We start from the raw sequence: 14,338 nt of genomic DNA, 5'->3' as shown, positions 1-14,338 counted from the left end.
AAGACTTCAACTGAGTAGTTGTTTCAGTTTTCAATCATCAATATTCACACAATTTTAGCAGTGTATTGTCCTAATGCTACCCATGCTCCTCTTAGCGTATTTCCTACCATACCAGCAAAACAAAGGGAGCTGTTTTCAGTGTTGAAACTCAAATATATTTGTACAATATTCCTGCATATGGTCATTTAAATCACACAGGAATACTGTTCAAAAAAATCACATCAGTTTCTGTCTCAGACACTTTGTGGAATGATAAACTTAAGAGCAAGCTACTAAAGATCAAATTGTAAACATTCCTACATACAATGTTTCTCGTTTATTTAAAAGAGCTGTGGAAAAATGTTCACATCTTCCTGCCAAGCTAGCAAATGAATGTTGTACCCTTGGAGGAAAACTTTAAAATAGGGACATTCAAATTTATGTTTAAAGGCAAAGAATCTGTTGCAAAAGAGGAAGCCAGTTTTACTTCCCAGTAGTGAAAGACCATCCAGTTTCTCAACTCTAAGAATTCCCTTGAACTTCTGAATCTTAAAGAAAGGACCAACTGGGAAAACTCGAATTATGGGCATGACACTAAGGTCAAATCTATAAAGCAGAAGCACATATATCCAACAATTTTTGTGATTCTGAAAATAGAAACAAGTGACTGCAGTGGATAGTGTTTCCATAGAGTCAACCTCCTCTCACACATAGGTGGCAAAACCTTAAAGAATGCTGCTTAACTTTATTCTGAGGCTGCAGCAATTCTTCAGGCTTCTTTTTGTAATTTTTTCCCCCAGTTTTACTATACATATCTCATTGATATGTAAAACATACAACTCACTGAAAATATTAAACTCCACTTATTATACATTTGTATAGCTGATGTTAACAGAGAAATCAGAAGAAAAGGTCCTAGAGTCTTCTTGACAAAGGTCTGCTTAGAACTGTAAAGCTTGAAGAACCCATTCATTAACCCATTAATGTTTGCCACATCCAGAGAGTTATCTGTGAGGGTTTATAGTCCTATACTTTCCTTTTGAAGTCATGGCATAGCCAAGCCAACCAGGTCTTCACTTAAGCCTTTTTTTCTTGTAATTTGTGTGAATTCTGAAGGTGTTTTCTGAAGGCTTTAGATTTTATTCAGTTGTATGATTAAAGACTGAATTCTTTATTTGGAATGAAATATTCTTGTCTTACACAGTAGATAATAAAAAGGAATAACGTATACACATTATTAACCATAAATGAAAAGAGAAAACCAGTGCAAAATGCGGCAGACAATACATCTCTAACATATTGCAAAGGCTGATACCAGGACAACACTACTTCAGAAAGGTGCCAGCAAAATGGTGAATGTGTGAAAACAAGGAAAAATATTGTGTTTATAGGGTGCAGAAAGATTCCCAGAATCTGACAGAGCCCATGCATCTCTGCACCCAGAATACACTTAGAGAATAATTTAACCATGACAATAGGGACTACAGAAAATGGTATATTGTGTATAAACCTGGCCTCTCTAATCGCCTCCTTATGTGCCTGGAACATCTTGACGTTGTTCATGTTCGACTGCCAATATTTCACATATCCTCCATGGTCTGCTGTCAACATCCACATGTCATTATGTGACCAAGTCATGGCCCTCACTGGGCTATCATGAGCCTGGGAAAAAAGAAAATATCTGTAAGATACTATCTCAAATAACATGATCAAAGGCTTACAGGAGCATGTATTAACTCAGCAATAAATAATCCAACTGTAAACTTTCACAATGCGAATAAGTGCCAATCTCAGATTCCTTACAGCATGAGCTACCAACTGATGATTAGTATTACCTGTAATATTGTTTCAAAATTGAAAGTGAGTCCATTCCACAATGTGAACTCTCCACTAGAAGCTCCAGTGACCAACCGTCTTCCTTCTGGAGTCCACTGTGGAGGAGGAAAAAAATGACAGGTTACACATGGGCAACTTCACTCATTTTTTTTTTAATTTACAAAGGGTTTTTTTTTTTTTTTTTTTTTTTTTTTTTAAACACATCAAGTAGTCAATATTAAGTTGACTTTGGGGCTGGGGATGTGACTCAAGCGGTAGCGCGCTCGCCTGGCATGCGTGCTGCCCGGGTTCGATCCTCAGCACCACATACAGACAAAGATGTTGTGTCCGCCAATCATTAAAAAATAAAAAAATATTAAAAAAAATATTAAGTTGACAATACTTTCACTTAGTGGAGCTCCATTTATAGCAAGTATTTTGTCAGAAAAGAACCTGTATTAACACCATGCGGGGGAAAGTACATTATGAAGAAACATACATACACACTAAATTACAAGCACCAATGCACTCTAAAAAGCATTTCAAAATAAAATGCACCATATTCCTAGGCTACATAGTAGATTAACATAAATAAGGTGGTTGGTCACCAAAAAAATTCAACAACTAATAAAAGAGTTGATGTCTTAGAACTGCTACCCAACTAATGCAGACAGAAAGTTATCAGTGTTTTATTTAAAAAAAATTTTTTTAAAATAACAAGATAATAGTAAGTACCAAGTTAAGGGTATCAAATGTCTTCTGCAAATAAACATACTCAAAATATTAGGTTAAGCTCTCTGCCATTCACAGTGCCAAGTCTTATGCTTATCTACTCTCAAACCATTAAAACCACAACTAATATTACAAATATTTTAATTTACAATATGCATACTGAACCAAATCTGTGATGAGCTACATAACTCAAAACATTTACAGTGTTCTTTTTGTTTTGTTTTTCCCGGTCTATACAATGGATTACAAACTAATTTTCCTTACAAAATGTAAATAAATAAAATCTCAAAATAACAATCCTATTTTCCAAAACAAAAAGTATGTCAAAGACTTGAAAAATACAAGTAAACCTATAAAAATAGCAAGACAAAATACATAAAATGAACATTATTTGGTAAATTACACAAATATGTGACAATTTGAGGTTTTATTGCTTATCTATATAAATCATAAATCAAGACTTATGATTATTATGAATGAAATCTGCCTACTTTCCCATTACTATCAGTCAACAATGCTTACAACTAAACTTTAGATACAGAAACTGCAGTGTTCATTTCTTAATATCTTTAGGCTGCTTGAATTTTATTTCAAAATGGTTTTCTGTGTTTTCTTTTTAAAAGAATATTAAAATTAGCTGTACAGTACAACCCACTGACCAAATCTCTTGATTAAAAAAAATATATACTATATACTAGTTGGTTCTACTTACACAAAATGTTTCTTTACTGATATCTCTATTGCCTTAGGTATCTAAAGCAAATAGGAGGCTTAAGACCAACTGCAACAATTTCTATGTAGCTCAAACTAGCATCTTTCAGTCCCTCCCAGGTCCCCTTCCTATCTGCACACCTCTTAAATTCTCTTCATTTGCCATTAATGTCTGCCATGACTCATTTTTCTTCTCCCCCCGCCGTACTTCATTTTTTAATTGTTGTTTGCTCAATGTTGACTATTAATCATCATACAACTCTGAACACAGCTAATCAACAAGTACATTTTTAGGAAATAGAATAATCAAAATACAAAGAATATTACTATGCTATCATCTACAGGAATATTAACTGAATGCCTGGAAAATGGGGATGAGAAAATGTTTTACTACAAATCCCTCAAAATTTAAAATTTTTAAGCATTGTGAATTCATGACTGACTGTAAAACTATATTTTAAAATTTCATTGTTGGGGCTATAGCTCAGTGGCAGAGCACTTGCCTTGTACTTGTGAGGCACTGGGTTCAATCCTCAGCACCACATAAAATAAACAAATAAAATAAAAGTATGCTGTCCATCTACAACTACAAAATAATTTAAAAAAAAAAATTTTTTTTTTCAGTGAAAGTGTATTGAGCATCTACTATAATCCTTCATGGAGCTGACAAGTATGTACCACACAATTCTTCAGTTACATTCATGCATTTTCCTTCCTTGTAACTATTAACAACTAGGGATTTTTCATTTACTCGGGGTGCTGCTTTTCTCATAACAAAAGCATTCTTATTGAAGGATAAGTCTGTAACTTTATATCTAAGGAAACTGCAATATGAAGAAAAACAATTGAAATTGAAACGTCAGTTTACTAAATGTGGACACTTTGGGTAAATAAGTATTTCAAGATAAAATTTATGAAAAATAAACTAATTATTATCCCAGACCCACACTTAAGTTAATGTTTGATTTTTGTTTTGTCAAATACATTCGCAGACTAACACAGGATTAATTTTTCAAAACATAAATAAATATCCAACAGAATACTTACCCTGACAACAAACACTGGGCACTTTACTTTATTTGTTGATGTCCGAACAAATTTTGTTGTTACTGCATTCATAGGATTATTTAACATTCCTATAGGTGGAACCAGCTGCAAAACAAGAAAACTGTGTTTTCAGAGCTCCTGATTACACTCAGGGCAGAAACCAGGCCATGGCAAGGTAATTTCAGCATCTAAAAACAAATTCAGAGCAGGCTTGGTGGCGAACACATTTAATTCCAACTGCCCGAGAAGCAAAAGGATCACAAATCTGAGGGCAGCCTGGGCAACTTAGGGGGACCCTGTCTCAAAATTTAAAAAATAAAATGAGTTGGGGGTGCAGCTCAGTGGTAAAACACTTTTGGGAAAGGAGAGGTGGGAGGGGAGGGGAAAGGATGAATTCAGGACTACAAGACTTTTAAAAAAAACTATTGTAATAAAAGGAAGATTATGAGTTTGAAGCCAGCCTCAGCAAATGGGAGGCACTAACCAACTCAGTGAGACCTTGTCTCTAAATAAAGTTCAAAAAAGGACTGGGGATGTGGCTACACAGTGGTTGAGCACCCCCTGAGCTCAATACCTGGTACTCAAAAAAAACCCACCATTGTAATATAAATAGTTTGTGTTAATTAAAAGAAGAAAAGTGAGATATGGGAGGGGTAAACACCAGTTATTATTAAACAAATCCCATCACAGATTATCAGATGTTCTTGATTACTTCTTAAAGTCAACTCCATTAAACATGTTCACACTGGGTTTAAAGTTTAAAATTTCTAAATTTAAAATTTTAAGTTCCAAGTTTTAAATTAACTTTCCTATTACAAGACTTTTGGTTCAATATTTTGTTGAACACTGCTTTACATCCCAAATCAACAGTTCATCCATCATGTCTTTTAATAAAAGGAATATTTAAATAGAGACAAAATATAATCCATGATTCATACAAATGTGTTACATTACCCTTTCAGAAACCTTTTAGTATAATTATAAAAATGTAGAAAGAAAAGAACATTGTGAACTTGAATTCACCTATTTTTAGGCTTAAATGTCAAAGCAAAGAAATTTTTATTCAGCTTATATGACCTATCTTATACTTACATCATTATAATAACCTGCGTCAGGCTGAATTGCCCTCATATCTCTCTGGTCTCTTTGCCATATTCTATTCTGTTAAAATAAACAAACAGATCAGTTAATAAGTATAGGTCTCATTATCAATGTGAAATTAATTATTAACAAAATGTAAGGTATATTAAATGGGGAGAAAACAAAAAATGTTATTTTCTAAGGGCTGGGGGTGTAGCTCAGTGGCAGAGTGCGTGCCTAGCATGTATGAGGCCATGGGTTCAATCCCAGAACCACCAAAAAAAAAATAAGTTATTTTCTAAAACAGAATCCAGAGCAGACCAAAAACCAATCAATATTAACAGTAATGTTAGAAAGTTAAGGAAAATAAAGAATTAATAAGAAAAAAGTAGGGCTGATAGAAGTTTAGCCTGACCCCTACCTTGCTTTTATTTACCATCTCAGAGTTGCTTCCACCCTATAATAGGATCTCAACCTTAATTAGAGTCCTTTTTACAACTAGAAGTCTCTTATTATTTCATATACACTGGAGGTTTAACAAATGCTTTAAGGTTGGCCTGAATATTAAAGTACCTTATTTTGATCTGTTATGAACTTTGAGAACAAACTCAATATTGATTATATCTTTATATTTATGTGGTGCTGAGGATGCAACCCAGTGACTCATGCATGCTAGGCAAACACTCTACCACTTGGCCACAACCCCAGTCCAAGAACAAAGTCAATTTCTAAAGTGAAGTTCTACCTTAAATAATTTTGCAAAAGACTACTCATGCACCAATTTTTAAAAAAGTGAATTGAGGTAAACTGGGGCCCTTTTTATGTGGCTTCATCTGAAATTCCAGTTCACCCAACTAATTCAAGCAATACAAGTATACTTACTTCTCTACATTTGGGCAACTTTCAAGAAACCAAAATTTGGTTATCTTACCTCCAAATACTTAATTACGGATGGATTGTAGTCTATGGTTTTTCGGTTTACAGCTTTTCTCATTCGTTTTCCATCAAAGGTAAGCTGCTGCATTGCTTGCTGCTGTGCAAAGTCAGGTCGCTTATAAAACAGTTGTCGAGGTGCCTGGTGTTGGAACCGTGGCATGTGGAAAAAACGAGGAGGAGAACCAATTTCTGTGGCCATGGTGATGTTTTCCTTCTAGTACACTAGGACAGGAAAAAAGTACTTTCATTCAATATCAGCAATCTCCTTCCAGCAAGTACTAAGGATCAAACCCAGGGCCTTGCACTTGTTAGGCAAGCACTACCACTGAGCAACATCCTCAGCCCATGAAAACATTTTTAAATGCACATTTTTTAATGCTTTTCCCCCTTTTATAACATATATCATTTTTATTTTTCAATCAATCTACTTAAAATAAATATGAAATGAGTGGCAGAGACCACTTATACATTTGAAAACAGTTACTAGGTATAAAACACAAACAGATACAATTAAAACCTCTTCTGTACAAATATGAGGAATTTGACTGAGGTCAAATTTGACTGAGGTCAAATGCAAAACAATTTGTTGAGTAAAACTTGCATTGAGCCAGGCAAGGTGGTGCCCACCTGTAATCCCAGTGACTAAGGAGGCTGAGACAGGAGGATCATGAGTTCAAAGCCAGCTTCAGCGATGGCAAGGCACTAAGAACTCAGTGAAACCCTGTCTCTATATAAAATACGAAATAGGGCTGGGGATGTGGCTCAGTTCTCCTGGATTCAATCCCCAGTACAGACCCCACCACCACCACCAAAAAAACTGTACTGAAAAAAAGGCCTTTAACTTTTTCTTGAGGGCTGGGATCATAGCTCAGTGGTAGAGCACTTGCCTAGCTCGTGTGAGACACTGGGTTAGATTCTGAGCACCACATAAAAATAAATACATAAACATACAGAAAAACTTTTCCTTAAATACCCAAGTACTACTTGTATTCCAGAAATAGATTCGGCATGAAGAAAAGAAAAAAATACAATTGCATTTCAAATGAAGAGTCACCCCTAAATTAAACAAAAACAAACCACCTCACCATACAGTGATCAGGCTTCATATATGCTTTATATGCTTCAGCTCCACATCATGCAAACCATTAAGTTATGTGGCAAATTTGTAAAACTGAGGCTACTGTAGATAACCTCAAGGACTCTTTTCACTCAGAGACTTTTTTGTATGAAATACTTATTCCTTTTGCCAATCTAATGACTAATCTACTGAACAAATTGGAAAACACACTTAATTATCCATGATCGTGTGCTCAAGTCCACGTCTGCATTATAATTTTGCTTCTAGTCCCAACTACTCACAAAGTACCTTTTTTTTTTTCCTTTTTACAGTCTTAGTCATATATTATGATTTACAGTTGAACATAAAACTGGATAGGCAAAAATGTAAATGCTTTTCTTAAAAGAAAAGTTAGGACAGCTAGGCACAGTGGCACACGCATGTAATCCCAACAACTCAGGAAGCTAAGATAGAAGGATCACACGTTCAAGACCAGCCTTAGAAACTTAGCAAGACCCTATCTCAAAAGGGGGGGTGGGGAGCTGGGGATATGGCTCAGTGGAAAAGTGCCCCTGGGTTAAATTCCCAGTATCAAAAAACAGCACCACTGCCACCTCAAAAAACGTCATGACAACTTTCACATTTTAAACAATTCACTCGGGCTGGGGATGTGGCTCAAGCGGTAGCGCGCTCGCCTGGCATGCGTGCGGCCTGGGTTCGATCCTCAGCACCACATACAAACAAAGATGTTGTATCCGCCAATAACTAAATAATAAATATTAAAAAAAAAAATTCTCTCTCTCTCTCTCTCTCCTCTCTTACTCTCTCTTTAAAAATAAATAAATAAATAAACAATTCACTCATTTATAGAACCTAAACATCTAGTTAAGGTAACAAAAACTACATACAAGGACTAACAAAACCTCAACTTTGGGGATAACGTAGATTGAATAGGAAAGTATTTTTTTTTTTTTTTAAGAGAGAGTGAGAGAGGGAGAGAGGGAGAGAGAATTTTTAATATTTATTTTTTAGTTATCGGCGGACACAGCATCTTTGTTTGTATGTGGTGCTGAGAATCGAACCCGGGCCGCACGCATGCCAGGCGAGCGCACTACCGCTTGAGCCACATCCCCAGCCTCAGGAAAGTATTCTTAACAAAGATAATTCAAACTATAAAAAGACATAAGAAGATGAAAAGATCTTCCATGTTGACAGACAGGCAGAATTAATGCTGTTAAAATGGCCATACTGCCAAAAGCAATATAGAGATTCAATGTAATTCCCATCAAAATACCAATGACATTATTACAGAACTATAACCAAAAAAAGTCCTAAAATTTATTTGAATAAAAGACCCAGAGAAGCCAAAGCAATGCTGTAGGCATCACAATACCTGACTTCAAAATATACTAGAGCTAGAATACACTCCAACTAAAAACAGGAATACGGTATATATTTCTTATAGTAAAATGCCCTAGCTAAAAATCAACTAAATCCACAAATGTGATCCAAAATCAACTTACTAACTGCTTCATACAATTTAGTACAATGAGCTTTCAAGTAAACTGAGGTTAGAGATGAGGCTCTGGCTTCAAAAACAAAACAAAGCCAAAAATCCTTTACCCTGAAGGATCATAAACAGGCCAGAAGTATAAAGTAGCAATTTTTCTTTAAACCAAAAATTTATTGGTGGTTCTTGAAATTAAAAGGGTTGACAAGCAACCTTGAAGATAAAAAAAAAAAAAAAAATAGAATATATGAATAGTGCACATTTGAAAGAAAAGAACTGTTCTTAATTTCTGCTACCACTGTACATCAATAAGCCAAAGAAAACCACATATAACCTCTATCTAGTATGGGCACTGTGCCTAGCCCATAGTAACTATGACACCAGTTATCAAATCCAAAATTTCTACTAATCAAAGCATCTGGTCAACACAAGCAAGCTTGTTTTCTGAAACTAAGATAACAGAGTTTTAACTGAAAGCAGATTCGTAGTTTATTTTTTTAGTATTTTTTAGTTATACAAGGACAACATCTTTATATACATATATAATTTTTATGTGGTGCTGAGGATCGAACCCAGTGCCTCACATGTGAGAGGCAAGCTCTCTGCCACTGAACCACAACCCCAGCCCAGATTAGTAGTTTATTAACTTGCTAGGATAACAAATACAATTACTGTAGTACTCTTAAAAACAATGAAAGTTGGACTGCAGGTGTCACTCAGTGGTACAGCACTTGCCTATGTGAGGCACTGGGTTCGATTTTCAGCACCACATATAAATAAACAAAATAAAGATCCATTGACAACTAAATAATATTTTTAAAAAATAATGATGAAAGTTTTGAGATTCACACTAACATTAAATTCCTGGCCCCCAGTTTTAGAACCTCCGCCTGGGAACCTCTGTTTTAGATTATCTCCAGTACATTAGGTTCTGGCCTGAGAATCTAACCTAAAAGAGATTTTTAAATTTTTTTTTCCTAAAAGAAATCCGATGCCTAATATATCACTGAACATTGAGGGATCTACATGACTAGGACTAGGCCAGTAACAAAATGATCAATATTTTTTCTCTTCAAACTACAAACATTTAATAATATAGAGGCTGAAAAAATTAGTAGAATATTTAGTCTTTTAAATGACAACAGGGAAGCTGTTTAAGTATTTAAAAGTTCTTACAATTCTATATCTTGATTATGACAGTAGATACATGAATCTATGCAAAAGTCATATATTATATGTTTTCATGTATATGACATTTATGAAATGAAGAAATGGCAGAAATGGGGAAAGGACTAGTGGTCACCAGGAGTCAGAAATGGTACACAGGTGTGGTTACCAAAGAAGATCTCTTGTAGTAATGAACAGTTAAACTAGACTATGGTAACAGATACACAAATATACAGTAAAACATATCAGAACATATAATCCATATGATAAAACTACAGAACTATATGCACACACACAAGCGAGTACAAATAAAACTGAAGGAAGTCTGTATAATATGTACATCAAATGACTGTCAATATTCTGCATGTTACTTTGAACTTGGGCTTTAACAATGACTTTAATGTGCCATTTCAAAAGCACAACTTATAATAAATCAGACTTCTTAAATAAGTAACAACTCAGTATTTCAAGTGCAATTCTGTGATAGAGAAATCTGTACCACCAACAGTTTTCAGTGGATTACTGGGTATGGTTTTATTCCCTTTCATTAGCATGCAAAGCAAGAGGTTTTCCATTTTACACTATCTTTCTTAACTGGATTGTATTTTAACACCTGTTTTAGCCAATAAAAACTGGGCAAAGAAGGGTGGACAGGTAGCTGAGAGATTAATTCTGACAAATTAATTAATTAATTTAATTAATTCTGACAAATTAATTCTCAAGGGATTTCTGAATCTGCCTCAGCAAAAACCAGATAAAAACTATGTAATATTTTCTAAATAAGGTAATTAAACCATAAAGTCACCTCCAAAATCAGGAATAAGAATGCAAACATGAGAGTCTGAGTCAAAACCAGCAGTCTCCAAATTTTGCTACAAGTTGCAATCAAATCACAATCTAATAAATAAGTAAATAAAGCAAGCCATTTTCATTCTGATTTAATGACAAGGGGTATGAACTGGGCAGCAGATAAGACTTCCCAAGTGATTTTAAAGTGCAAGAAAATTTGGGAACCTCTGGATTAAGTACTTTAGGTTACTTCTGAAAGAGTTTTCCTATGAGAGCAAGTCATTAAACTTGTATCATCTTAGGTCCCCTTTCTTCACCCCCCCACCAGTGGGGGTGAAGATGGGGCCTGGAAATCAGGGCCTCCAGAAAGGTGGGCAAGTGCTCTACTACTGAGATATATTTAGCCAGGCTCCCTTCACCCTTAAAAATTGAAAATCCCTGCTGAATTTTTGTTTACTGTGGTATTTATAGATATTTGCCATATTAATAATTAAAATTGTAATAAGCAGGGCATGGAGGAATACACCTGGAACCCCCAGAGACTCAGGAAGTTCAGGCAAGAGACTCAAATTCAAGGTCAGCCTCAGTAATTCAGGCTTGTAATCCCAGCAGCTGGGGAAGCTGAGGCAGGAGGATTCAGAGTTCAAAGCCAGCCTTAGCAAAAGCAAGGTGCTAACCAACTCATGATCCCATCTCTAAATAAAAGACAAAATAGAGCCAGGGATATGGCTCAGTGGTTGGGTACCCCTGAGTTCAATCCCGGTACCAAAAAAAAACCTGGGGATGTAGTTCAGTGATAAAGTGACACTGAGTTCAAAAAACAATGGTTTAAAAAAAAAACTGTTACTGATTCATTTTGTAATTTTTATAGTAAGTCCATTTTAATATCTTATAGTGACTATCTTCCCTTCCCTACAAACAATTAAATCAGCATTATTTTTCACATTTTTGTGAAATGTTTTAAAATCTAGTTCAATTAAAAACAGCTACCTTCTCGCAACTGGCTTCACCACTGGCAATATTTGTGACACATACGAAACTATACGAAGCCAGGTATGGTGGTACACACCTGTAATCCCAGTGGCTCAGATCGCTAGTTCAAACAAGCCTCATCAACTTATTGAGGCCCTAAGTAATTCAGTGAGACCCTGTCCTGACATAAAATACAAAAAAGGCTAGGGATGTGACTCAGTGGTAAAGTTATTGTGGATACTCTTTGCTACTCCAAAAAAAACTTGACAAGTGATAATTACTAAACATTAACTACATCATATCATCTGAAATTCTATTAATAAACTTTTTTTTTTTTGAGAGAGAGAGAGAGAGAGAAAGAGAATTTTAATATTTATTTTTTTTTAGTTTTCAGCGGACACAACATCTTTGTTTGTATGTGGTGCTGAGGATCCAACCCGGGCCACAAGCATGCCAGGCAAGTGCGCTACAGCTTGAGCCACATCCCCAGCCCTATTAATAAACTTTTTATAGTTACATTAAAATACACTACTTTATCTTATAATTTGAATAGAAATTTTTTACCCACTCATGATTTTGTAACATAATGCATTTATTATTTACTAATTTCAGAGAATTATGCTTATCATTCAATTGTGATCACATCTTATTCATTCATTCATTCATTTATGGTACTAGGGATTGAGCTTGGGGTCACTTGTGGTCACATCTTATTCATTCATTCATTCATTCATTTATGGTACTGGGGATTGAGCTTGGGATTGAGCCACATCCCCAGCTCTATTTTGTATTTCATTTAGAAACAGTATCTACTGAGTTATTTAGCCTCTCGCTTTAGCTGAAGCTGGCTTTGAACTCGTGATCCTTCTGCCTCAGTCTCCCCAGCCACTGCGATTAGAGGTGTGTCGTGTGCCACTACGCACATTTCTTACAAAATACGATCATCTTGACTAAAGCCACCACTAGTCTCATCATAAAATGTATTAATTATTGTGAATATCAACTTTACAATGACAGAAACAAGCTTTCCAAAACTCTAATCTTGAAAATTCACTTTTTTATAACTGCTGACAGTTGATACTGACAGTTATTTCCCTTGAAGCAATGGAATCCTTTCATTTATTTTCAAGAAACATGTCTGTCATGCAAACAGGTCTGAATGACATAATTTATCATTCTTTTCTTTCTTTTTTTTTTTTAACAAGACTATGTTTTAGAGCAGTTTTAGGTTCATAGCAAAACTGAGCAGAAAGTAGAGTTCCCATATACTCTCCCCAAAAAAAACAGACATCCCTGCATGAGTGTAGTGCATGTTATCATCCATGAACCAACACTGATATATTGTTTATCACCCAGTGTCCATAATGTGCATTACAGTTCACTCATGGTGTGCATTCTATGAGTTTTAACAAGTATATAATGCTATATATCTACTATATCATACAAGATATCATACATCATAGATTCACTTCTCTAAAAATCCTGTGTAAAAGAGCTGGGGGTATAGATCAGAGAGAGACCTCCTGCCTAATGTGTGTGAGGCCCTAGATTCCATCCCCAGCACAGAGGAATAGGAAGAGAAGGAGAAGAAGAAGGAGGAAAAAAAAAAAAAAAAAGGAAGAAGAGGAGGCAAAGAAGATAATGATGATGAAAATGAAGGCAACTACCACGGAGAATTCTTCTGTGTGTCAGAGGAGGAGAGACTAAATCCTGTGCACCCTACCTATTTATCCTCCTTCCCTCCACCAAACCCCTGGCTACTTTTCAGTTTCCATAGTTTTGCCCTTTCCAAAAAGCCATAGGATTACAACTATTCAGTATGCAGCCTTTTCAGGTTGGCTTCTTTCACTTAGCCCCATGCTCTTAAGGTTCCTCCAGGATTCTAGGCTTTTACAATGTTATGCATATGACAGAATTTGTTCATTCATTAAATTAGTAAAGGACTTTTTCTCTTTTCAGCAATACCACAGATTGAACAAAAGAATTTTTGCATGCTAGGCAAGCACTCGATCACTGAGCAGCAACCCCAGCCCGTTTGCTTTGAGCCAATAAGCTGCCAATGCTGGCCTCAAACTTGCCATCCTTCCACCTTGGTATTACAGGTGTGCAGCACCACACACAGCTCTGAAAGGTCTTTGGTTATTTCTAAGTTCTGGCAGTTATGAATCAAGCTGCTATAAACATTCATGTGCTGGTTTCTGTATGAAGGCTATTTTCAACTCCTTTAGGTAAATACCAAAAACACAGTTACTACCGTATGGTGAGTATGCTCAGTTATGTCCCCCCCCCCAAATTAAAAAAAAAAAAACTGCCAAATTGTATTTCAAAATGACTGTACCATTTTACATTTTCACCAGCAGTAAGTAAAGGTTTGTGTTGCTCTTTATAACTGACAGGATTTGGTGTGGCCAGTACTTCGGATTTTAGTCAACCTTACAGGCTTTTAGATGCCTGTTGTTTCATTTTGCAATTCCCTAAAAACATACAATATTGGGTATCTTTCCATGGGCTCAGGTAACATTGTGCATCTTCTTAATAAAGTG

General features: G+C 35.5%; 1 protein-coding gene across 2 annotated transcripts in view; it reads right to left on the bottom strand.

Annotated features, from left to right (window-relative positions):
* Nucleotides 1–14,338, bottom strand: part of Wdr33 (WD repeat domain 33) — a 105,816-nt gene that overhangs the window by 61,306 nt on the left and 30,172 nt on the right. For both annotated transcript variants that reach the window (XM_076865430.2, XM_076865431.2), the window contains exons 2-6: nt 6,296–6,522; nt 5,377–5,445; nt 4,285–4,389; nt 1,815–1,910; nt 1,490–1,641 (exon numbers count right to left, since the gene is read on the bottom strand). In XM_076865430.2, the coding sequence (XP_076721545.1) occupies nt 1,490–1,641; nt 1,815–1,910; nt 4,285–4,389; nt 5,377–5,445; nt 6,296–6,499 (626 nt within the window). In that variant the 5' untranslated portion in view covers nt 6,500–6,522. The remainder of the gene's footprint in view (nt 1–1,489; nt 1,642–1,814; nt 1,911–4,284; nt 4,390–5,376; nt 5,446–6,295; nt 6,523–14,338) is intronic.

Source organism: Callospermophilus lateralis, chromosome 9 (genome assembly GCF_048772815.1).
Source record: "Callospermophilus lateralis isolate mCalLat2 chromosome 9, mCalLat2.hap1, whole genome shotgun sequence".
NCBI lineage: Eukaryota > Metazoa > Chordata > Mammalia > Rodentia > Sciuridae > Callospermophilus > Callospermophilus lateralis.
Note: the sequence above shows the minus strand (reverse complement) of the source record. Positions and strands in the feature narration are given on the sequence as shown.